The sequence below is a fragment of the Chiloscyllium plagiosum genome, unplaced genomic scaffold, assembly GCF_037043375.1.
Source record: "Chiloscyllium plagiosum isolate Xiang-an unplaced genomic scaffold, Cpla_swu_hap1 HiC_scaffold_7, whole genome shotgun sequence".
Lineage (NCBI taxonomy): Eukaryota > Metazoa > Chordata > Chondrichthyes > Orectolobiformes > Hemiscylliidae > Chiloscyllium > Chiloscyllium plagiosum.
Window position 1 is genome coordinate 80,221,135 of NW_028270145.1, and position 26,987 is coordinate 80,248,121.

Below are 26,987 nucleotides of genomic sequence, written 5' to 3' on the forward strand. Positions count from 1 at the left end.
AATCCCACAGTCCAAAGATGAGCAGGTTAGGTGGCTTGGCCATATTCTACGTTGCCCATAATGTCCAGGGGTGTGCAAGCTAAGCCATGGTAAATGCAGGGTGATAGGGTAGGGGTTGACTCTGGTGGGATGCTCCTTGGAAGGTCAGTTTGTACTCGATGGGCCGAATGACCGGCTTCCACACTGTTGGGATTCTATGATCTGTCAGAGAATATTTAAAAATTATAAAAATCTTTGCTCATACTTAAAATTTCACAAAGTTTCACTCTGCCTTTTAACTTTTACTTCCCAAAGAAGCCAACTATAATTCAATCTCTTCAGAATAAGTCCACAGTAAGTAACCAAAAAGATTTTGAAATAATTTAAACAAGTTACTTTGACTCCAGCTTTTGTGATGGAAATGGTTTGTTGTTCCATTGCTTCATGTATAGCGACTTGATCTCTTGAATCCATTTTATCAAATTCATCGATACAGCAAACACCCTATAAGAAAGGAGGAATACTTAAAGACATTGTGGATATTTTGTCAGCATAGAAACCCACAATAATGTGCATCCATGAAGGGATAGGAATAACAAGAAAATTCCACAAGTCCAAAGCTTAGGATACATAAATATGTATCAGGAAAACGTTGAGTTTAGTTAATTATATCACAACTGGCTTTATCAATTAGCCAACTTTGGGATGGTCTCGAGTGACTTATCCAAATATTGCAGCATAACACTGCAGAATGCATGCCACAGGACTCCCAATTCAGAGGTTATCACATACACCATGAATGAAATGCTTTCAAAAATCTGTAATCATAAACTTTTACATTCAGCCACAAACGTTAAAATTAGCAATTTCAAATTGAATATACTTGGGAACATGAGTGGGCCCTTTGAGCCCTTAAACCTGCACTGTCCATTAAATAGATGAAGTGCAACACCACTCATAATATCCAGCTTTACGGCAATAATAGGAAAATGGAGAGACCATAATATAGGTTGACGTAAATAGAGTAAAACAAGTTAATACTGGACAGTCAATATAGCTTTGTCAAAGACAGGTCACGTCTGACAAATCTAAATGGAGTTCTTTAATGAAATGACACAGGCAGTGAATGAGGGTAGTGTTGTGGAAATTGTAATTTTGCACTTTCAGAAAATATGTGACATACTGTCACACGGCAGACTGGCTAGCAAATTAGAAATATTTGAGATTGATGGGTCCTCAGCAACATGGATTAGAAGTTCGCTAAAAGATAGGAAACAGGGGGTTTCTAGATGAGCATTTCTCAATTGGTGTTCTCCAGGGATTGGCACTGTGACCCTTGCCTTTTCTGATTTACAGAAATGATTTGAAGCTATGCGTTGATGGCACAATCTTGAAATCTGCAGATAATACTGAGCTGGGGAGAACAGGAAATTGTGAGGATGATGCTGAGTGACTTCAGAGGGACACTGCTCATTTGGCCAAATGAGCAGATACCTAGCAGATGAAATTCGATGCAGAGAAACATTTTGCCAGAAGAAACAGAGTCAATACAGTTTCTTGTTACAACATTGAATGTACAGCAGAGGGACCTTGGGATGCATACAAATAATGCTCTGAAGGTGGCCAGGCTAGTTGAAACAATTGTTAAGACTGTTTATAGGATTATAAATAGAGGCAATAAAGCAAGGAAGTTATGCTACACCTTTTCAAATCACTGGTCAGACTACATCTGGAGAATAGTGTAAAGTTCTGGACACCTTATTTAAGGAAGGAAGTTAATGCCCTGGAGAAACAATGCAAAGCGGATTCACTAGAAATGATAATCAGGAATGAGGGATGAGGGATTTAGATGCAAGGAAAGATTAGCAAAATTGGGAAATTCCCCTTGTAAGAGAAGACTAAGAAATTACCTTACTGAGGTGTTCAAAATTATAAACACTTGTGGCACAACAAAGAAGCATATTATGTTTCCACTAGTTAGTATGTCAGTAATGAGGGTCACAATTTCAAGATTGTCAGCAAGAAAGCTGGGAATGATAATAAGGAGAAACATCTTTACTAGAGTTGTTAGGATTTGGAATATGCTGCCTGGGAAAGTGGGCGCAGGTAAATTGCATATGTGGTTTCAAAAGAGGGCTGGATATATACTTTAAAGTGATGAATTTAGAGGGCTATGGAAATAGAGCTGATGAATGGCACGAACTGGTTAGCTTTTTCAGGAGCTGGTACAGACAGGATAGGTTGTGGCCTCCTCCTGTACTGTAAAATTCTATGATTCTATCTTTGCCCAATATCTCTCCACAAAAATCAACTTAATTGGTGCAGTATCGACTTCGAGTAGGCGTGTTCCTAACTTCACTTCTTATAAATCTGGCTTTTTTTGACTGTTCTAGATTCCCCAACCAGCCAAGAGAGTTTTTCCTAATATTTTGAAAGATCTAACTAAATCGCCTCTTAACTGTCAAAATGCAACGCAACCCTATGATCAAGAATAAATTGTACAGAATGCCCTTACGTTATCAGCAAGCATCAATGCTCCGGCTTCGATGACAAATTCATGTGATTCTTCATCCTTCACAACTGCAGCTGTGAGACCTGCAGCAGTACTAGCTTTGCCACTTGTATACACTGCTCGAGGACTGAATTCCTCCACATGCCTGTTTTATATTTAAAAAATCTTTAATTTGTAAATATTAAACTGAACAAAGCTATACAACCTTTGCATATTGAACACAAAAATGTTCTCTTACTTTACTTATCCATATGGTCATGCTGTGCTTAGCTCAGAGGCTAGATAGCTGACCTGTATCAAGAACTAGGTTTATATCCACTGGAGAATTAAATCAATATAACCTATGGTGAATTCTCTGATATGGCAAAGGATTTCAGCTCCAAGATATGCATGTAATTATTAATGTTGGATAAAGAATTAAAGCAATGCAACACTATCCAACTGTGCAGCACTGAACATTCACACCCGCGGCATTTTTCATTACAAAGGAACCTCGATTATCCGAATACCAATTATTTGAAAATCGGAATATCGAAGGAGATCTCAAGGTCCTGATAGAAACATTACAAAGACATGTTTCCAACAGTGGTTACGTCTTTTGGTTACAGTGATTAAACAAGCACAGTCTCCAAATGACTACCCTCCCACATTTCCCCCTGCACCCTCCCCCCCAAGACTTTCCCTGGAGTTCTACAAACCCCCCTCTCCACGCTTTCCCAGATAATCTCTCCCACATTGTCCTGTACTGGGCAAAAGTGGAACGGGGGGCTGGGGGACAGGATTGGAGGGCAGGGGCTCACGCGCTTTGTGCTGTTGCAGTATCCTGAACGGAGAGCAGACTTTAAAAACTCCCATCCCCAGAGGAAATCGATTTAATCGATTAAACGAAATAACTGATTATTCGAACGAAATACTGCCCGCACATCTTGTTCGGATAATCGAGGTTCCCCTGTAAACTTTACTAAGTTTAAAACCCATTGGATTGCTTCTCTCTCCGTTTCCCTTCCCCAGGAATATAATTATGAAAACAATTATTTAATCATAGCAGCTTGAATATGTAAAACATGAATTATTATAAACAATTACACATTTTGATAAGTATTAGAACATCTAATTATAATAGTATGACTGAAATAATTGGACCACAACTGGTTTAAAAATACTGATTTTTTAAGAGCATTTGTGATGTCAAAAATTAATATCGCAGTTTGGAATGACTTACTTAAGGAATTGGCTTTTGGCCGTACTTGGGTCGCCAACAATACAAACATTAATATCACCACGTAAAGAGGTACCCTCCAAGGTAGCTTTAGGAACTCCTCCAAACAGCATCAGTAAGACTCCACGTTTTACTTCATCATTACCTGTAAAAGAGAAAATTTTACGATTTCTAAGTATTGCACCACAAAAATAATGGAGCAATTGTTTTTTTCTTGAAGAAAATACCTCCAATTAAGCATCTTAAAAATATACAGCAACAATATTTAAAAATGCTTATTAAATGTCAATAAATATTATTGTACTTTTTATGCAACAATTAATTTTGGCATTTTAAAAATTAACTTAGAATCATCGTTCAGGATGAAAGAAATTTCAATACCAGTTAATCAGAATCACGTTCACATCGAAAGAAAATGCTTTAAAAAAAAATACATTCACAAAATGTTACTTCTTACCATGAATAGTAGGGAAAAGACTTGTACAGAGATTATGATACAGATTCTTATCCTGACTCATTTCAAACACTTTCTCCCATTCCTGAACAGTCATCTGATTTTTTATACTTTCTGCAGTCTGTTCTTCTTCTCTCATTTCTTTACCACCAAACTATATATTTTTAGAAACAGAAAGAAAACAGTTTTAATGCAACAAGCTAGACAAAATCTCCAAAGATGTACAGATAAACTCAGTGCTATTTGAAACGTTATAAATAAAGATTCAGAATTTCTAAATACAGGAATAAATTTGATGAATACTGATCAACAAAAGGAAAATCAATTATATCTGCAGTGATCTTAACTGCAAACCTAGAACTTGCAACAATATGAGATAACTCTTAAAATATTCTCGATTTGTCTTTGTTCATTCTGCATGCCACAAGAGACAGTAGCAGCAGAGACAACATTCAAATGAGTTTAGTCAACAATCATAAATTAGCTAAGTTACAAATCTGAACATCTTGTTACATATGCATACAGACAAGTTCAGAATCATTTTCCAAAGTTGTGATCTTGAAATTTTGACAACAAACAAAAAGACTGAGATTTTCAATATGCAAAGAATAGAACAATTGGGAATTAATATAATTAATTGACATTGAAACCAAAATTGTACCTTAGATAAAAGGAAAAAAACATTTTTCAGGTTATTAAATTCTCATGCTCTCCAATTCAACATTTCATACAACAAAATACATACCCGTGGATTTGTCTGTGCCACATGGCATGCTAAAAAGGCTAGCTTGTAGGACAGATCACGCACACCTAAAGCACGAAGACCCCTTACTCCTTCAGTTTCATACCCTTCAGCACCACTGACACGAGATCCAGTTTCAGCACGGATGCCTGAAGAAAACACAAAACGTTTAATCAATAATGGTTCTTCAATCAAAAAAATCACATTCCTTAATTACTACATAAAGTTTCTAACAGTGGTAATAAATAACTTTTGTTGTTACCAGTTTGATGGGTAACATTGGCTAGAAAGTAATTAGTGCACTGTTACCCAATATGGTGAGAGAGAGCAGACAGAGCAAAAACAGAAAGCGAGAGTGTGCGCAAGAGACTGGAGAGAGGATGATATTGCAAGGACAAAATGTAGTCACAAAACCTGCCAAAGAAAAAACTTCAGTATTTAGTTATCAATTGCTTACTGTTCATTAGTGATAGATTAAAGGCTTTTTTTTAAGGTAAATGTTTCAATTCTAGAACAACATACCATTGAAAATACAGCAACACTACAATATGCTTCTAAAAATAACACAACAAAGCATTAAGGCCCAAAATACTGGAGTCCACTGAGATTAGATATGCAAGTTAGGTGATGTCAATTTGAGTGTTTCTCTAAAAGAAAATGTAATATACAAATAGATTAAACAACAATTTTTGGAAGATTATGGACTATTTGGCTAGTTGATACAACCTCTTTACAGAATTTTCTTTATCAGTATGACATTTATAACATAAGAAATATTTCCAATCAAATTACACTGATCCTCATTTGTTAATAAATCTTACCTGCATACATTAAATATAGCAAACTTAGTTAAAGTGACTAATTTATAGCATACCTGGTGTAGTCAGTTGAGATACATCAGGAACCACAATAAGCATTCCTGTGAAGTCACATTTATCACCAGCTTGTGCTGATTCTACAGCTTCTGCACGCAAAATAACTTCCACACTGCGGGGAATGCTACCTCTTGGTAACTCAGCTTGAGTTTCCTGAATACGAACCTGAAAAGATAAGCCAGTACAAATTAATCAAACGATAGGGGATATGAAAGACAGTCATTAAGTACTGAAATGTTTATGGTTTGCTCCTTTGAACTCATAACTCAGAAACAATTCCCATGAAATTTGTATTTAAAATGGTTTTGAATATTGCACCTAAATATTAAGAGAATACTCAAAAAGCAGAAGACAAAGTAAACATTTTATTATTCAAAATCACATTATAAATTTTATTTTATTGATTTATCTTCACTATTCTGCACACTTTTATTTTAGAACATTCGTTTTCCCAAAATTAAAACTACAGCTAAGAGGTCAGCAGCTTGCATTATGAGTAGGTAAAATATTGAATGCAAGCAAAGACTCAAATTCTAAGTATACATTATTTAATCCTTTCACCATTGTGTTTGAGAATAAACAAGGTAGAAATTTGAGTTATGTAGGCTATCCAATGGAACAATAACATTTTAATACTGCTAACTTTGAGAATATTCTCTAATCACAGGATTTTGAAATAAAATTGATCCAATTATTTCTGTATCACTAGTAATGGAGTATTATTTCAGATATGTAGTTGTGCAGTCAACATGAAAAAGGCAATTTGCTCCCCTATCTTTGGCTTAACGGTGATTAAACCACAAAAAGTAAAAATAATCATTCCACTGTTTTATGCCTCTCACCCTATTTATGGGATGACGTTGGTGAAAGAGAAAGTCAATGAAGAAAAAAACTCATGTCCTGCCACCCTTGGAGTTTTGGTTACCGTTTTGACATGTACAAGATCTTCATTGTGCAAGTCAGTTTAATAATGGCAGATTCAAAACACGAATTGAAATTGTAAGTATAAGTTTTGCTTTGGACCCTAGATACTGAAATTTGATGCACAAACTCAAAGACCAAATAAAATTTCATTTTTTAAAAAAGTATGTATTTCCATATAAATTTGAACAGATTCTTCCCCAAAATGTTCTCAGAGTACAAGAACAACATGGTAAACTTTCAATCGCAGTTGTACACTCACCTTCTGAAAGTCAACAAATCGTGATTTATTAGTGTCCAGCATAAATCGTCTCCTGTTGGCACACACTGGATTTCTGCAGATATTTGGCTGGGTGTATTTGAACTGTTGCTCTACGTCCTTGACCACCGTCTGACAATCGAGACACATAAATGTTCCACTGACCAATTCTGGGTGAACAGGATGGGTTCGAACAACTTGCCCGCTGATGCGTAGCAGGGTTCCAATTCGTGCTGCTGTCAGTTCTCGGATTCTGGTTTAAAACAAAAAGACATTGGTCTTCGATCATTTTTAGTGGTTGGTTAAGAATGATTAAACATAAACAGATTTAAACCTTCAATTATATATTGTTTTCTTCCCATAAATGTACTTGATAACTTTGCAAACTTAATTAAATCTGCTAGACGAGACTGTAAAAAGATCAAGACAAATATTTAAATTTTACAACTTTGAAATTTACTTAGTACTTTGATGAATTTGTATTCTCAAATAGAAGCTGAGAGCAGATTTATAAACAAGAAATCATGATTTGATACATGACAGTTTAAAATTAGTGCAGTTTAACTTCAAATGTGTAGCTGAATGGTCAAACATGAATGAACTCTTCTTCCGTATTTCAGTGTAAATTGAAGACAGTTAAATCTAGTCCTCTCGTCCAACACTGGTAAAGAAAACTCATGAGAAATGAATGGGAATAAATTGAATTTATAGATTTCAATAAAGTCTACAGAGCTGGATTATGGTGATATTGCTCTCTTGACCGAGATACAACAGACACCTGAAAAGAATCTTGAACTCATTCTTCACTCAATTGGAATTTCATTTGACGGACAATGCGAAACAGAGAAAAAAAATCAATTTTTCTCTTACTTGTGTCTGGCTGGTAAGTCCTGAATTGCAACATAAAACTCCTTATTTGGTGGAATAGTCCCATGGTCTCTGGCAAAATTCCGAACAGCACGGCAGAGATATGGGTACACTCTGAAAAAGATTCAACAAGAAACTGTAGCAGATCAGATCGTTAATTGCTCGTCTTAATATTTGATGTATGTTTGTTTCAACAGTTCGAAAATTTTTAAAGTGCATCTTCTCCATGACTAATTAAAAGATTTCTTCCTTGGACTACAACCAGTTAGACCAACTGATGTTTCCTCCCCAAGTATTGTTTCTTCCTAAAGTCTTAAGTTTGTATATGTTGTTTTAAGACTAAGTTCCCACTATTTAATTTGCCTATTGACACACTATGTGGCACCCTGTAGCCATAAACATTTAATTCAAGCTTCAATGTGGATTAGCAGCATTCATTTCACCTGTAAAATTCCTCTTGAATAGTGGTTGCCAGTTGCTGGTTATACTGTTCCAGATCCACAAAGCTTACAGCAAGAGTGTTCCTTTCAGGACGGATTAGCTCTTCAGCATCATGCAAATATTTAACTTCACCATCACTGTTCTGGAATCTGTTAAAGAAAAGATCTTATTACAAAATCCAAAAGATGTTTTTATACTTGTAGTTGAATGGTCAAACATGAATGAACTCCTCTTCCATATTTCAGTGTAAATTGAAGACAGTTAAATCTAGTCCTCTAGTCCAACATGGTAAAGAAAACTGCGATAGAAAGGAATGACATTTCTGTTATAGGAGTGAGTGGAGTTTTAAAATGCCACTTGCATCATCACTACAGATATTACCAAACCAAAATGTAATCACAACAGGTTTTGAATATATTTGAGAGATTATTTGACAATGTAACTTATTGATGGACCAACTGCCCATAAGTAAATTATGACTAATCTAACATGATCTTGCACACCATAATATCACCAAACTAAAACAGGTGACAAATAGTATAAAGCCTCCATCAAACAATCTATGGCAGCCTGGTGCATGGACAGCTAAGAACATTGGAAGTAAGAGTGTGAGTAGGCAATTCAAACTTTCGAGCCCACTCCGCCAGTTAACACTATCATGGCTGATCATATCCTGGTCTCCACTCCACTTTCCTGCCTGCTCCCCTTAGCCCTTTATCCTGTTTTTCATCAGAAACATATCTATTTCTCTCTTGAATCTGTTGATTAATTCTGCCTTCACTGCACTCTGTGGCAGTGAGCTGCACAAATTCACAACACTCCAAGAGACGTAGTTTCCAATCTTAGTTTAGAACCTAACTCCTCTCATTCGATATCTATGCAGTCTTGTTCGAGGTTGTCCCCAAAAAGGGGCAAACATCTGTTCAATGCACTTTAGCATTTTATATACCTCAAAGCAGATCCCACCTCATTCTCCCGAACGCCAGCGAGTACAAATCCAAGCCATTCAACTGCTCCTCGTACAATAGGCCTTTCATTCCTGGAATCAATCTTGCAAACCTCCTGTGAACTGCCTCTAGTGTCATCACATCCTTCCTCAAGTCAGGACAGAAAAACAGGACACAATATTCCAGATCTGGTCTCACTAACGTCTTCTTACAATTGTAACAATATTTCTTTACATTTCTAACCCAGTCCTTTTGTAATAAATGTCAGGATTCCATTTGTCATCCTTATTATATGCTGCACCTGCACACCCATGTGTGCAATTTGTGCACAGACACCTAGATCCCTCTGCCCTAATGTACTTTGAACATACAGTACATGTACACTAAATGAGATTAATATTTTTGCTTGGATAGTCTGAATGGGGTACACAATGTTAGATTATGAGACAGAGAAGCAGAAATAGGCTAGTCCAATGGTTCTGTTCCACCAATCAATGGGATCCATGGCTAATATGACAAACTACTTTCCTACAAAAAGAAACCTCTCCACATCTACCCTATCAAGCTCCTTATGAATTTCGTTTTTCAGATGCCTCTCATTCTTCTAAATTCCAATAAACAGAAACACAAATTACTCAACCCTTTCTTCTAAGAAAATTCCTCCATACTTAGGGTCAACTTGGTGCATCTCTGGAATGCCTCCAATGCCAGTATATCTTTCCTTAGTTAATGGGACCAAAACTGTTCAAGGTATTTAAGATGATGTAGTCAAACTAGAATCTTGTATAGTTTTAGCAGACTTTCAAATTTTATAAAAATACTGTGGATGCTAGAAATCTGAAACAAAAGGAAGTCCTGGAGAAGCTCCATTCTGGTAGCATCTGCAAACAGAGAAAGTTAACATTTTGAGTCTGGTTTGACTCATTAAAACCGTTTAGTACCAGGTCATGCCTGACATTCTGAACAGTCATATCAAACTTGAAATGTTAACTGTTTCTCTCTCTGCAGATGTATACAGGCTTGCTGAGTTTCTCCAGAATTTTGTGTTTGTTCCCTATTTTACCATTTCAATGAAAAGTATTATACTTTTCAATGACTTTTATCGAAGGCCAACATACCATTTACCTAAGTATGGAAGATAGCTCACTGAGCTTAAAGGTTTGTTTTCAAGACATTTCATCACCATACTAGGTATCATCATCAATGAGAGTCTCTGGTGAAGCGCTGGTGCTATGTCCCGCTTCTCTATTTATAGGTCTAATGATACTGGATTGTGTCTTTTGGTGGCCAACTGATGTTCATGTATTCGGGTGGCAAGATTCATGCTAGTTTGTCCAATGCAGTGTTTTGTTTTACAGTTTTGCAAACAGAGCTGCATCAAGATATTACGTCAACAAGCTACATCACACTGCAGCACCCAAAAACTAAAAAAAAGCAGAAGAGAAATACCTTTACAACGTTTTCAGGAAAAATGGGTACTCAAACACAATCCGCTGATTCTTCAGAAACAAACCCAAACAAGCAGACACAACGCAACCAAAAAACAACAGCCACATTACCTTACATCAAAGACATATCAGAAATGACTCCCAGACTACTCAGACCCTTTGGCACCATGGTAGCTCACAAATCTACCACCACACTTAAATAGCATCTAAATGACCCTAAAGGATCCATTAGATACCACCAGCAAAACAAACTTCATTTACAAGATACCTTGCAAGAACTGTAAAAAAACCCACTACATCGGACAAACTATGAGGGAATTTGCCAGCAGGATATATGAACACTAACTCGCCACCAAAAGACACAATCCAATATCACTAGTTTCTATACACACAGACAAAGAAGGACACCATTTTGACTGGGACAACACATCCTCAGACAGGCGAAACAAAGACATGCATGAGAATTCTTACAGGCATGGCATTCTAACCAGAACTCCATCAATAAACACATCTATTTAGACCCTAACTACCTTCCCTTGAAAAAAAGAACTGGAAATAACATCACCCACCTTAAGAAACCAAGACTTATAAATAGAGAGACGGGATATAGCACCAGCGCTTCACTAGAGACTCACTGATGACGTTACTTATGGTGATGAAACGTCTGAAAACAAATCTTCAAGCTCAGTTAGCTAACTTATATAGTTATCATCAACCTGAGCTACAAAGCTTCTCAAAAATTGTTAAACCATTTACATGCCTCATTACTCTAAACCATGTGCAAAAATCACAAAAAAAGCACAAAGTCTCCCAAATCCTTGTGCTGCAGCAGCATTCTGCAGACTTAATTCCAGTTAAATAACATATAATTCTATGCTTCCTGCCTCAATGCATCTCATATTGTCCCATATTATATTCCAGCAGCCAAATTTTTTGCCAATTCACTTAACCTGCCCAAATCTCACTGCAGACTGTTTGCCAACTTCACCACCTATTTTCTGACATTTGCAAAATGCAGCTTTAATACTCTTGTTGTATCCGAGAACTGTTGAATCTGAAGTTTGTCCAACGAGGCACATAAGAGGCCACCAGGAAAAGTCATTTTTAAACATAATTGGTCAAACACTGAATATTGTACACACAGTCAGTCAATCTCTACTGCTTCCAACTGTCTGCATTGCCCCAACATGGCCAGGGCTTGTATTCTCCCAATTTTATACTCATTCTTAGTACCTTTACTCTCCTCCAATCACCTAATTCAAACACTGGAGTGACTGCCATCTTAGTGGTCAGCTCCCGTTCTTTCTAGAATATTCCATCTGTTATGGGGATAGAGAAACGGGCCTAACCTCGGTTGTTGGTAAAATTCTAGAATCCATCATTAAGGATGAGGTTTCTAAATTCTTGGAAGAGCAGGGTCGGATTAGAACAAGTCAACATGGATTTAGTAAGGGGAGGTCATGCCTGACAAACCTGTTGGAGTTCTTTGAAGAGATGACAAGTAGGTTAGATCAGGGAAACCCAGTGGATGTTATCTACCTAGACTTCCAAAAGGCCTTTGGAGAGGGTGGACGCTAGGAAATTGTTTCCGTTAGGCGAGGAGACTAGGACCCGTGGACACAGCCTTAGAATTAGAGGGAGCAAATTCAGAACAGAAATGCGGAGACATTTCTTCAGCCAGAGAGTGGTGGGCCTGTGGAATTCATTGCCACAGAGTGCAGTGGAGGCTGGGACACCAAATGTCTTCAAGGCAGAAATTGATAAATTCTTGATGTCACAAGGAATTAAGGGCTACGGGGAGAATGCGGGTAAGTGGAGTTGAAATGCCCATCAGCCATGATTGAATGGCGGAGTGGACTCGATGGGCCGAATGGCCTTACTTCCGCTCCTATGTCTTATGATCTTATAACAATATCAGTCAAAGCAAGTGCTCAGAGACAGTATAGTTTTACCTCCTTCATCTTTATTCTGGTCCCTGGAAGGAGCGAGCGCGATCGGACATGTGCTGTCCCACTCTGACTTCAGTCGAAGCAAAATGCCGAGAGACACAGTATAGATTTATCTCCTTCATCACTATTCCGGGCCCTGGAGGGAGAGAGAACGATCGCCCACGTACACAGAGACATGAGTTCTCGGTCTTCTCTCTCGAACAGCAGTTTCTTCATGAATTATATAATCATTTTACAGGGAGAAGCATCCAGATAAAGCAATATACATATTTATTGGGTGACCATTACAATCAGCGAGTGTCAATAGTAAAGATTAAGCCATCTGCTGTTACACAATGAATATTCTTAACCTTGTAAACTGGCTTCACAAAATGAATACATTCTACCTTGTTAACTGACTTCACACACTGAATGCTTCTTTATCTTGTTAAATGGCTCTACATAATGAATAACATTTCATCTTGTAAACTCACTACCTTTACCTCCAGCACCCCATCGTTAAGTGCAAGTTGTTATCTGATGTGAATCATACTCAGCTGAGCCTCTTGTTTCATAAAACCCCTAAAAACCTAACTTTCTCTATCTGCCTATACCTTAAACACTTTCTCATGTTGGTTTTCTACACGTCCAGTCTTTTACTCCCTCGTAGCATCCCCCCCATCATTCAACAAACACCCTCCATTTTCCAATCAGGTAACATGTACAATATAAATTCTGCTGCAGATATTTTGTCTTAAACCTAGCTGTTTTAAACATAATCAAGCTTCCTCCCAGACGTTCTCTCATCTAAGTCATCCACATTTATTGTTAATAATTATGATGGATCCAAGTTACAGGATGGCAGTGTGAATATTCCTCTTTATCCCAACAATGTCATCTATTAGGTGCACAATTTCCCCTTAATGAAACCATCCTGACTTTGCTTGATTATCTCATGCATTTATAAATGCTCTACTCTTATATATCCTTTAGAACAGATTCTATATTTTCTAGCTCAGAGATAGAGAGCTGCCAGTGGAAGCAACGCATTGAACAGTGTCAATGAGAACATATCATATTACACTCTACGAAACTGCAAAGAACTGTGTCTTTCATCACTTCAGAGCATCCCAAAGCCTTTCAATAATCAATATATGTGAAGCGATAGGGCCCAGTTCTAGATATTTTGTCTCCTTCTCTTTTTGAATATGGCTATTACACTGGCAGTTTTCCAATTCTCTTGGACCTGAGGCTAGTTCTTTCAATACCTGTCACATAGATTGGTTTTTAGTCTCAATAGTTTCCTTTGCTTGTACTTTTCTATAAGGATAGTTACACTATGTATTTCTTCTCCCTCCCTTTGCCATTTGATTAATGACATTTCATAATTAAATAATGTCTTCTACCATGAACAGTGGTGCAAAGTAATTATTCAATCTGCCATTTCCTCTTTCCCCTTTTTTAAATATCAAAATCCCAATCTCAAAAAGTATCTCACTTTACAAAAAGATCAAAAGATCAATTTAAGTAGGTACACTCCCTCAGACAGAGAACATGGAGTGGAGGTAGCCACAGAGCTGCACAGTTTTTGTTTTGAAAAAGATGGACAGCAATTGGTTTTTAACAGCCTTCTGATCTTTCTGCTGCTGTTCAGTTAGTTGATATTTCTCTTTCTCAGTAATGAAAGATCTTGCCTTCCTGCTGCCTTGACCTATGCAACATCTTCTCCTCGAAACGGAATTAGTCAGCTTTTGGGAATTTTTACAGCTGACAGGTCAATCTTTGCAATGATAAACTTCTGGTGGACTCCATGTAGTTGACAGCCGGAGGACCATTCACCAGCAGCATGCGACTGTCAAGTTACTTTTGGAAACATCTCACACTTGCACCCGTGGCAACCGGCAAATATGATAAGAACAGTTCCTAGGATGATGGCTGCTCAAAAACACCTTTTGTGCTGGCTTAAAAGGTTTGTTACCAAGACTAACCCTTTTGCGAGGGACATCGCGTCGAAGCCTCCCCGAGAGCTTCAGTGGGTGGGGGAGACTCTCTACTGGAGTCTACTCAACCTTCCCCGGTTCTTTCCCTGAGATCGTTCAATTGCCTGGAATAAAATTCTTACAAGCAGTCATTTAAAGGTTTAGCACATGTATTTAAACATTTACTAGTCTCACAGTTAGAGTAACAAGACACCAAGCCCTGATCTACGTACAGGCTCTAAAACCTCAGCAGAGTAGTGGTACCAGCACTTAGCAACGTTGTGCTCTCAGTCTACTCCAAAAATAGCACTCTCAATCTTTAGTATTCATACAGATTTGGCCCACTAAACATGTCAATCAAACACCTGATGAACATGATGTCCTCACCACATTCCCGCTGCGCTTGTGATCAACTTGTTAGTCTTTTGTTGACCGATCACATGACTAGAATAGCAATAATGAAACTGCCCTTGTACTGACTCGGGCGATGACATGAAGTGTTGATATCCTCTAAAGTTTGGTCACATACTCATCACCTCACATTCTTGTTTAAACCTGATTACCAACTGTCTTTTGTGTCTTAAACCCATTCCTTAATGTTTTCCATCTCAGGCGCTTGGTAAGTAAACTCTTTATTCAAACCCTTATTGTCTTTCCTTGTAGGTACTTGAAGTTTGAATTGATCTGTCAAAGGCTTTTGTTCCTCCTTAATGACTAATTTTTAAAGTTTCATTGCTACCGAAACTTGTTCTTGTACAGAGGTGGACTTCTGGCTTTACCCAGCAAAACTTGAAACCTTTATTTAAAGTTATCTTACTTAATACTTTTACTTTATTTCTAGTGTTCTTTGGTTTCTTTGCTTTTCTTCCATATCCTTTCTCAATCTTCAGTGGGGCAATAATGCAGCTTTCTATAGATTTATGATATGGGTAAAAGTTTTGACTCCATAGAGTCATAGAGATGTACAGCATGGAAACAGACCCTGCAGTCCAACCCGTCCATGCCGACCAGATATCCCAACCCAATCTAGTCCTACCTGCCAACACGCGGCCCATACCCCTCCAAACTCTTCCTGTTCACATACCCAACCAAATGCCTTTTAAATGTCGCAATTGTACCAGCCTTCACCACTTCCTCTGGCAGCTCATTCCATACACGTACACTCTCTGCGTGAAAAAGTTGCCCCATAGGTCTCTTTTATATCTTTCCCCTCTCACCCTAAACCTATGCCCTCTAGTTCTGGACTCCCCGACCCCAGGGAAAAGACTTGGCCTATTTATCCTATCCATGCCAGTCATAATTTTGTAAACCTCTATAACGTCACCCCTCAGCCTCTGATGCTCCAGGGAAAGCAGACCCAGCCTGCTCAGCCTCTCCCTGTCGCTCAGATCTTCCAATCCTGGCAACATCCTCGTAAATCTTTTCTTAACCCTTTCAAGTTTCACAACATCTTTCCGATAGGAAGGAGACCAGAATTGCACGCAATATTCCAACAGTGGCCTAACCAATGTCCTGTACAGCCGCAACATGACCTCCCAACTCCTGTACTCAATACTCTGACCAATAAAGGAAAGCATACCAAACACCTTCTTCACTATCCTATCTACCTGCGACTCCACTTTCAAGGAGCTATGAACTTCAAAGTTTGGGTGAAGATTTGTAGCTCGGGTGCTCGTTGTTGTGGTTCTGTTCGCCGAGCTGGAAATTTTTGTTGCAAACGTTTCGTCCCCTGTCTAGGTGACATCCTCAGTGCTTGGGAGCTTCCTGTGAAGCGCTTCTGTGGTGTTTCCTCCGGCATTTATAGTGGCCTGTCCCTGCCGCTTCCGGTTGTCAGTTTCAGCTGTCCGCTGTAGTGGCCAGTATATTGGGTCCAGGTCGGTGTGTTTGTTGATGGAGTTTGTGGATGAGTGCCATGCTTCTAGGAATTCCCTGGCTGTTCTTTGTTTGGCTTGCCCTACAATGGTAGTGTTGTCCCAGTCGAATTCATGTTGCTTGTCATCTGCGTGTGTGGCTACTAAGGATAGCTGGTCGTGACGTTTCGTGGCTAGTTGATGTTCATGGATGTGGATCGTTAGCTGTCTTCCTGTTTGTCCTATATAGTGTTTTGTGCAGTCCTTGCATGGGATTTTGTACACAACATTAGTTTTGCTCTTGCTGGGTATCGGGTCCTTCGTTCTGGTGAGTTGTTGTCTGAGGGTGGCTGTTGGTTTGTGTGCTGCTAAGTCCTTGTGGTCGCAGTAGTCTGGCTGTCAGTTCTGAAATGCTCCTGATGTATGGTAGTGTGGCTAGTCCTTTGGGTTGCGGCATGTCCTCGTTCCGTTGTCTTTCTCTTAGGCATCTGTTGATGAAATTGCGCGGGTATTGGTTTTTGGCGAATACCTTGTACAGGTGTTCCTCTTCCTCTTTTTGCAGTTCTGGTGTGCTGCAGTGTGTTGTGGCCCTTTTGAATAGTGTCTTGATGCAACTTCGTTTGTGTGTGTTGGGGTGGTTGCTTTCATAGTTCAGGACTTGGTCTGTGTGTGTGGCTTTCCTGTATACCTTTGTGGTGAATTCTCCGTTCGGTGTTCTCTGTACCATCACGTCTAGGAATGGGAGTTGGTTATCCTTTTCTTCTTCTCTTGTGAATCGGATTCCTGTTAGTGTGGCGTTGATGATCCGATGTGTTTTCTCTATTTCTGTGTTTTTAATGATTACAAAGGTTTCATCAACATATCTGACCCAGAGTTTGGGTTGAATTTGTGGTAAGACTGTTTGTTCTAACCTTTGCATTACTGCTTCTGCTATGAGTCCAGAGATCGGTGAGCCCATGGGTGTTCCGTTGATTTGTTCGTATATCTGGTTGTTGAATGCGAAGTGTGTTGTGAGGCACAAGTCCAGTAGTTTAAGTATGCCGTCTTTGTTGATGGGTTCAACGTCCTGTTGTCTGTTCTGTATGTCCAGCAGGTTGGCTACTGTTTCTCTGGCTAGGGTTTTGTCAATAGAGGTGAACAGTGCCGTTACGTCGAATGAGACCATAGTTTCTTCCTTCTCTATGTGTATATTTCTGATGATGTCCAAGAATTCCTGTGTTGATTGTATAGATTGTCTGGATCCGCTGATCAGGTGTTTCAGTTTCTGCTGTAGTTCTTTAGCCAGTTTGTGTGATGGTGCGCCTGGTCGTGATACTATGGGTCTGAGCGGGATGTCTGGTTTGCACTTTAGGTAATCCATAGAATCTGGGGGTGTTGTTGCTTTCAGGTTTCATTCTCTGTAGGTCCGACCTGGTTATCTGTCCGTTTTTTTGTAGATTCCTCAGTGTTATTTATCCTATTGGTGAGCTGTGGGATGGGGTCCAACTCCCTCTTTTGGTAGGTGTTGGTATCTGCAAGTAGTTGTTGTGCTTTTTGGGTGTATTCTGCTTTGTCCAGGATGACCGTCATTCTGCCTTTGTCTGCTGGTAGTATGATTATGTTCTTATCGTTTCTTAGTGATTTTAGTGCTTCCCTCTCCTTGGTGTTGAGGTTATGTGTTTGTCTTTTCCTTGTTATCAGAGGTACGATACTTTGCCTCACTGTTTGTTGTGTCTCTTCTGTCAGTCCATTGTTCCCGAGTGTGCATTCTCGTGCTGCTAGGAAGTCTGCTGTCTTGGCGTCCCTGTGGTTGTAGTTGAGTCCCTTGGCCAGTATTGTTCTTTCCGTGTCTGTGAGCTGTCTGTGGGAGAGGTATTTAACCCAGGTGTGTGTTGTGGTGTCCTCTTTGTTGTGTGTTAGTTTGGCCATTTTTTCTTTTAGTGCCGTTTTTTTGCAGTGTGTGGTCCTGTTCTGTCCAATGGTGACAGCCCGTTCTATTGTCTGGGTCCATTCCTGATTAGTGGTTTTTGAAATTAACGACTTTTGGCGCACAATTTCTTGTCTGTATTTGTGAAGTCTGTTGTGCGTGTCTGTAATCATTACCTGGATCATCCTGAATCCGTTCTGTCTGGCTGTGTCTCTGGCTTGTGGATTGTTGACTGGCGGTCTGTATCTGACACATGGTGGAAGGATTCGATTCTTTCGGCATTCATGCTATGAACTTGTACTCCAAGGTCTCTCTGTTTAGCTACACTCCCTAGGACCTTACCATTAAGTGTATAAGTCCTGCTAAGATTTGCTTTCCCAAAATGCAGCAACTCGCATTTATCTGAATTAAACTCCATCTCAACCCATTGGCCCATCTGGTCAAGATCCTGTTGTAATCTGAAGTAACCCTCTTCGCTGTCCACTACATCTCCAATTTTGGTGTCATCTACAAACTTACTAACTGTACCTTTATGCTCGCATCCAAATCATTTATATAAATGTCAAAAAGTAGAGGACCCAACACCAATCCTTGTGGCACTCTACTGGTCACAGGCCTCCAGTCTGAAAAACAACCCTCCACCACCACCCTCTGCCTTCTACCTTTGAGCCAGTTCTGTATCCAAATGGCCAGTTCTCCCTGTATTCCAGGAGATCTAACCTTGCTAACTTACCTCCCATGGGAAACCTTGTTGAATGCCTTACTGAAGTCCATATAGATCACATCTACCGCTCTGCCCTCATCAATCTTCTTTGTTACTTCTTCAAAAAACTCAATCAAGTTTGTGAGACATGATTTCCCATGCACAAAGCCATGTTGACTATCCCGAATCAATCCTTGCCTTTCCAAATACATGTACATCCTGTCCCTCAGGATTCCCTCCAACAACTTGCCCACCACCGAGGTCAGGCTCACTGTAGTTCCCTGGCTTGTCTTTACCACCCTTCTTAAACAGTGGCACCACATTTGGCAACCTCCAGTCTTCCAGCACCTCACCTGTGACTATCGATGATACAAATATCTCAGCAAGAGGCCCAGCAATCACTTCTCTAGCTTCCCACAGAGCTCTCGGGTATACCTGATCAGGTCCTGGGGATTTATCCACTTTTAACGGTTTCAAGACATCCAGCACTTCCCCCTCTGTAATCTGGACATTTTGCAAGATGTCACCATCTATTTCCCTACAGTCGATATCTTCCATATCCTTTTCTACAGTAAATACTGAAGTAAAATATTCATTTAGTATCTCCCCCATTTTCTGTGGCTCCACACAAAGGCCGCCTTGCTGATCTTTGAGGGGCTCTATTCTCTCCCTAGTTATCCTTTTGTCCTTCATATATTTGTAAAAACCCTTTACACTCTCCTTAATTCTATTTGCCAAAGCTATCTCAGGTCCCCGTTTTGCCCTCCTGATTTCCCTCTTAAGTTCACTCCTCCTTTCTTTCTACTCTAAGGATTCACTCGATCTATCCTGTCGATGCCTGACATATGCTTCCTTCTATTTCTTAACCAAACCCTCAAGTTCTTTAGTCATCCAGCATTCCCAATACCTACCAGCCTTCCCTTTCACCCTGACAGGAACATACTTTCTCTGGATTCTAGTTATCTCATTTCTGATGGCTTCCCACTTTCCAGCCCTCCTTTTACCTGCGAACAATCAGCTTTCCAAAGTTCTTGCCTAATACCGTCAAACTTTTTTCCTTCAACAACAACCTCTCATTCTTCATCTCAGGAGCTCCATTCTCTAAAGGCCAAAGTTCACTTTGGCTTCTGTCTTCCTTGTTACATACATCTTACTAAAAAGTGTGTTTAAACCCGGATATCAACTTGAACTGATGCATTCTGGCCACTGAACAAAGCTACAATGTAGCCTAAGAATAATCTTAATAACCTTAAGTTTTAAGAAACAAACAATGAATAAGTTGAATTTTCAAATATGATCATCAAGGGAAAGAGATAGTGATTTGCAGGGTTTTATTTGAGAGACTGGAGATACGTTTGTTTACATGCATTCTAATGAAGTTTTACAATCTTGACTTGGAGTCTAACAGTATAATTTTTATTAAACGTTGACCTGTCATTTAGTAACAGGGATCCAATGAGAGGGAAAGTCAAAACAAACCAAAAATTGTATGCATATGCCAAAAAGGACTCCCAAGAAGCTTACTTCAACACTATTACAACAAAATTTAAATTGAATGATTATCCATAACTCAAAAATGGCCACTGTGCATATGCAGTCTGTGATGCAGCTAACCATGAGTCTGTAGCAAGTATGTGTATGCACCAAAACATAAAAGTAAAATACTGCCGATACTGGAAATCTGAAAAAAAAAGCAATACTGAAGCAACTGAGCAGGATTGACAGCACACATGAATAGAAAAACACACGTTTTGAGTCCAGTATCTTCAGAACTGAATTTTTGTTTACATTTTTGTGCAGCTTTCACCTCAGAAGACTCATTCTGTATTTGAAATAGTAACACTTGCTCTCTGCATTGATGCTGCCAGAGCTGCTGAGTTGCTTCTGCATTCTCTGAAACAAAAACAGAAATTGCTGGAGGAACTCAGTAGATTTGGCAACACCAGTGGGCAAACAGAGTTAACATTCGAGTCTAGTGACTCTTTATCAGAAATGTTGATCAGAAGTTTTCATGAAGAGCCACCAGACTCAAAACATTAACTCTACTTTCCCGCAGATGCTGCTCAACCTGCAGAGTTTCTCCAGTAATTTCTGTTTTTATTTCAGATCTCAATTTCAGTAATCTGCACTTGTTTCATAACCTGTTGATGTACATCTGGCACCAAGTAGGAGCTTGCTCTATTTTCTACTGGCTGATCAAAAGGAGGAAACATGGCATTTTACTATCCCGTGGGTACCTACAGGGCAGTGCTCCAACCGCATTGTAACCCGGTGCCCAAAAATAGTTGCTACGTGCCTGGAACTGGTCAAGGTGAGGCACTGGGTGACATAAACAGGTGCAGCAGCACCCTCAGGCACAGCCTCCTGGCTCCCTGGGCAATGTAATGGCCGAAGACAGATAGGCGGCAATAGAGTCCAACAGAACTTCTGGTTAGTGTATATTTGATAAGTTCTAAACAGACATTATAGTACACCTGAGATATAAGCGAGTGACAGGGGCTGTTTTGAGTCCTCGCGCATGCGCGCTCTTCGCGCCCTCTACAGGTTGTACATGCAGCCGAATGAGAGAGATCTGGGAGACTTCTGAAAACTTCAGTAAAGATCAACGAGGCGGGGAAAAGTTGATACAGCTGTGTCGGATTTTTTTCGGGGGGTAACGAACAAAAAAAAATACAATGGGCTCTATAACTCAGTGCTGTTGAGGGGGGAAAGTCAGGTGAAGCTGGAGCCAGCAGTTTTATGCTCACTGTGCCGCTGCGGACTGTACCGTAGCCGCCTACCGCAGGCCCGGGCTGACGAAAACAAAAATCTCGTCGCGGAGTGAGTGCTGCTCGAGGTTCAGACGCCAACCCATCCCAAGGCCGGGGCGACATGCCCGGACTGAAGACAGTCTGCGGCCACTGACAGACAAAGTCCGGGACTGATCTCCCCTCCCCCGATACTTAAAAGTTACCGCTAACTCCACTTACTCCTCTAAGAAATCCTGGAACAGTTTCTGGCATTTCTCCGCCAGCTCATCCTTCACTTGCTGCCCGGCGGCTCCTACCGCGGTCTCCGCCAGATCCATTTCGGAAGAAAGGAATGGGCCTCAGAATAAAGAGAATCAAACGAGACAGTTACCAACCGTCTCCGCGCGCGATAAGGTCCTCGCGGCCACAATTTCGCGCCACTCTAGGTCACGTGGCCGGGAATGGCCAATGAGCCAGCCTGTTCTCCGACCACATGGCCTGCCGTCTGTGAGGTCGCCTGCCCCTAGGAGGACGGGCAATGGGTATTTGGCCCGCCCAATGCTCAGTGTCCGTGTTTGGGCTGAGCGAAATAACCAGCGCATAAGGTCTTTCTGTGCTACTTGCATACTTTCACTGACTCCAGTTGGGTACCTCTTAGTTACTCGCATCATGGTTGATTTTATTTCCAAACGTCTTGTTATCTACCGAGCATGGACGTTTGGAAACAAAGTAAGTTTAATTGAGGTGCTTGTTGCATTTAAAGAGCTTCCAGAATTAAAAATCACACACTAGGTTATAGTTCAACAGGTTTATTTGGAAGTACAAGCTTTCGGAGCTTGTCACTTGAAAGAAGTTCTGGGATTTGCATATTAAATAATCGAAACCTGCAATCCATTCTAAAAGACTTAACAGTAATCTAGGTTTTAAAAAAAAATTGCATCAGTTGTATGTGTTTTATGATCCTGCTCCAATAGCAGCACTCTGAAAGCTTGTACTTCCAAAAAAATTTGTTGGACAATAACCTGGTGTGTGATTTTTAACTTCCCACCTCAGTCCAACACCAGAGTCATGGAGATGTACAGCATGGAAACAGACCCTTCGGTCCAACTTGTCCATGCCAACCAGATATCCCAACTCAATCTAGTCCCACATGTCAGCACCCGGCCCATATCCCTCCAAACCCTTCCTATTCATATATCCATCCAAATGACTTTTAAATGTTGCAATTGTACCACTTCCTCTGGCAGCTCATTCCACATATGTACCACCCTCTGCAGGAAAACGTTGCCCCTTAAGTCTCTTTTATATCTTTCCCCTCTCACCCTAAACCTATGCCCTCTAGTTCTGGACTCCCTAACCCCAGGGAAACATATTTGTCTATTTATCCTATCCATGCCCCTCATGATTTTGTAAACCTCTATAAGGTCACCCCTCAGCTCCAACGCTCCAGGGAAAACAGCCTCAGCCTGTTCAGCCCCTCTCCATAGTTCAGATCCTCCAACCCAGGCAACATCCTTGTAAATCTTTTCTGAACCCTTACAAGTTTCACAACATCTTTCTGATAGGAAGGAGACCAGAATTGCACGCAATATTCCAACAGTGGCCTAACCAATGTCCTGTACAGCCGCAACATGACATCCCAACTCCTGTACTCATTATTCTGACCAATAAAAGAAAGCATACCAAACACCTGCACTATCCTATCTACCTGTGACTCCACTTTCAAGGAGCTATGAACCTGCAGGCCAAGGTCTCTTTGTTCAGCAACACTCCCTCGGACCTTGCCATTGTATGAGTCCTGCTAAGATTTGCTTTCCAAAAATGCAGCACCTCGCATTTAATTGAATTAAACTCCATCAGCCACTTCTCAGCCCATTGGCCCATCTGGTATTAGATCCTGTTGTAATCTGAGGTAACCTTCTTCGCTGTCCATGACACCTCCAATTTTGGTGTCATCTGCAAACTAACTAACTGTACCTCTTATGCTCACATCCATATCATTTATATAAATGACAAAATGTTGAGGACCTAGCACTGATCCTTGTGGCACTCCACTGGTCACAGGCCTCCAGTCTGAAAAACAACCCTCCACCACCACCCTCTGTCTTCTATCTTTGAGCCAGTTCTGTATCCAAATGGCTAGTTCTCCCTGTATTCTGTGAGATCTAATCTTGCTCACTAGTCTCCCATGGGGAATCTTGTCGAATGCCTTACTGAAGTACATATAGATCACATCTACCGCTCTGACCTCATCAATCCTCTTTGATACTTCTTCAAAAAACTCAAATCAAGTTTGTGAGACATGATTTCCCACCACAAAGTTGACTATCCCTAATCAGTCGTTTCGGGCATAAGCCCTTCTTCAGATTCCTGAAGAAGGGCTTATGCCTGAAACGTCGATTCTCCTGCTCCTTGGATGCTGGCTGACCTGCTGCGCTTTTCCAGTAACACATTTTTCAGCTCTGATCTCCAGCATCTGCAGTCCTCACTTTCTCTTATCCCTAATCAGTCCTTGACTTTCCAAATGCATGTACATCCTGTCTCTCCAACAATTTGCCCACCACTGACGTCAGGCTAACTGGTCTACAGTTCCTGGCTTGTCCTTACCACCCTTCTTAAACAGTGGCACCACATTAGCCAACTTCAGTCTTCCGGCACTTCACCTGTGACTATCGATGATACAAATATCTCAGCAAGAGGCCCAGCAATCACTTCTCTAGATTTATCCTGTCTATACCTTACATATGCTTCCTTCTTTTTCTTAACCAAACCCTCAATTTCTTTAGTCATCCAGCATTCCCTATACCTACCAGCCTTTCCTTTCACCCTAACAGGAATATACTTTCTCTGGATTCTTGTTATGTCATTCCTGAAGGCTTCCCATTTTCCAGCCATCCCTTTACCTGTGAACAATCAATGCCCCCAATCAGCTTTTGAAAGTTTAGATTAGATTACATTACAGTGTGGAAACAGGCCCTTCGGCCCAACAAGTCCACACCGACCCGCCGAAGCGCAATCCACCCATACCCCTACCCCTACATTTACCCATTACCTAACACTACGGGCAATTTAACATGGTCAATTCACCTGACCTGCACATCTTTGGACTGTGGGAGGAAACCGGAGCACCCGGAGGAAACCCACACAGACACGGGGAGAATGTGCAAACTCCACACAGTCAGTCGCCTGAGGCGGGAATTGAACCCGGGTCTCAGGCGCTCTGAGGCAGCAGTGCTAACCACTTGCCTAATGCTGTCAAAATTGGTCTTTCTCCAAATTAGAACTTCAACTTTTAGATCTGGTCTGTCATTTTCCATCACTATTTTAAATCTAATAGAATTATGGTCGCTAGCCCCAAAGTGTTCCCCCACTGACACTTCAGTCACCTGCCCTGCCTTATTTCCCAAGAGTAGGTCAAGTTTTGCACCTTCTCTAGTAGGTACATCCACATACTGAATCAGAAAGTTTTCTTGTACGCACTTAACAAATTCCTCTCCATCTAAACTCTTAACACTATAGCAGTCCCAGTCTATGTTTGGAAAGTTAAAATCCCCTACCATAACCACCCTGTTATTCTTACAGATAGCTGAGATCTCCTTACAAGTTTGTTTCTCAATTTCCCTATGACTATTAGGTGGCTTATAATACAATCCTAATAAGGTGATCATCCCTTTCTTATTTCTCAGTTCCACCCAAATAACTTCCCTGGATGTATTTCCAGGAATATCCTCCCTCAGCACAGCTGTAATGCTATCCCTTATCAAAAATGCCACTCCCCCTCCTCTCGCCTCCCCTTCTATCCTTCCTGTAGCATTTGTATCCTGGAACATTAAGATGCCAATCCTGCCCATCCCTGAGCCATGTTTCTGTAATTGCTATGATATCCCAGTCCAATGTTCCTAACCATGCCCTGAGTTCATCTGTCTTCCCGTTAGGCCCCTTGCATTGAAATAAATGCAATTTAGTTTATTAGTCCTACCTTGTCCCTGCCTGCCCTGACTGTTTGACTCTCTTCTGTTCTCAACTGTACCAGTCTCAGATTGATCTCTTTCCTCACTATCTTCCTGGATCCCACCCCCACATTATAGCATAAATCCAGTCATTTTTGCTGACTACTTCCATAGTACTTTGTTTAATTTTATAGTTGCTCTTCTGACAAGTGCAACATTAAATGAAACGATGTTAAGCAGATCAGATTTTCATATTACATCAAGTAAATGTATAGTTAGAACAGGTCCTATGGAATCTATTAAAAAAAATTAAGAGTTTAAAATATTCTTAAATTCCCATATTTGCAAATGAAAGTATTTGAAATTAATGTTTAAAGTTCAGAAATATGCCTTTTTTTCTCTACTACTCTTCACTCACTGCTTCCTTCTTCCTAATCCTTGAGATGAGACAGGTGGCATGAGGGAAGCGATCATGAAGAGTTGACAGTAGGAAGGTCAGTTAACGAAGTGCGAGCCAGAGGATCAGAGATCTGTAGGAGCAAATTATTGCAGATGCTGGAATCTGTACTGAAAACAACAAATGCTGGAGATCACAGTGGGTCAGACAGCATCCATGGAGAGGGAGAGAAACAACTAACCATATCAAGTGTACATGATCAAGTGTGGAGGGGGCAGCATTTCTTCTATAGTTGGGGAGGGGGGAGGGATGTAAGAGTGCTGGTGAATAAAAGATGTTGATAATTCAGGTTGATGTTTGGAATGTGCGAAAGGCAGAACAAAGTCATATGCTCATTCCCCACACTGACTACCAGAGTTCCTAGATGCAGTCGGAGAGGTCACAAGATTTCCAGGGAGTAGCAGAGCTTGTCAGGATGTGTTCGTATACGGTTTAAATTTCTTTTAGTTCTGGTTTTACTTCAGCTCCTGGTCACAGTTGGAGAGGTCACGAGGTCTCCAGGGAGCAGTGGAGCCTGTTGGGATACATGAGTATACATTTTAAATTTGTTTTTTAGTTCCAGTTTTACTTCAGTTCCTGAATGCAGTTAGAGAGGTCATGAGGTCACATATTTAGGTGGTTGCTTTACCCGAAGCACTACTCGGATAGTCCACTCATCCTCCTCCTCTCACCAAAAACAATTTCAGTGCGTTGGTTGGTAAGGTGGCAAGTGTTTTGTTTTGTGTTTTTTTCTTGGCAGTCTGTTTGGAAATTTAGAATAGCAGGAATGGAGGTTAGGGCAGTTGAATGTTCCTCCTACAGTATGTGGAAGGTAGGGGTCC

General features: G+C 40.4%; 1 protein-coding gene and 1 pseudogene across 1 annotated transcript in view; both read right to left on the minus strand.

The window, feature by feature from the left end:
* mcm6 (minichromosome maintenance complex component 6) overlaps window positions 1–22,170 on the minus strand; it is a 39,643-nt gene extending 17,473 nt beyond the window's left edge. Inside the window, exons 1-10 of the mRNA XM_043694025.2 lie at window positions 22,000–22,170; window positions 8,272–8,418; window positions 7,832–7,942; window positions 6,965–7,214; window positions 5,781–5,946; window positions 4,910–5,055; window positions 4,168–4,318; window positions 3,714–3,855; window positions 2,495–2,636; window positions 376–483 (exon numbers count right to left, since the gene is read on the minus strand). Coding sequence (XP_043549960.1) covers window positions 376–483; window positions 2,495–2,636; window positions 3,714–3,855; window positions 4,168–4,318; window positions 4,910–5,055; window positions 5,781–5,946; window positions 6,965–7,214; window positions 7,832–7,942; window positions 8,272–8,418; window positions 22,000–22,097 — 1,461 coding nt within the window. The 5' untranslated portion in view covers window positions 22,098–22,170. The remainder of the gene's footprint in view (window positions 1–375; window positions 484–2,494; window positions 2,637–3,713; window positions 3,856–4,167; window positions 4,319–4,909; window positions 5,056–5,780; window positions 5,947–6,964; window positions 7,215–7,831; window positions 7,943–8,271; window positions 8,419–21,999) is intronic.
* Window positions 14,103–21,903, minus strand: LOC148149647 (large ribosomal subunit protein eL6 pseudogene; annotated as a pseudogene).
* Window positions 22,171–26,987: the final 4,817 nt, after the last annotated feature.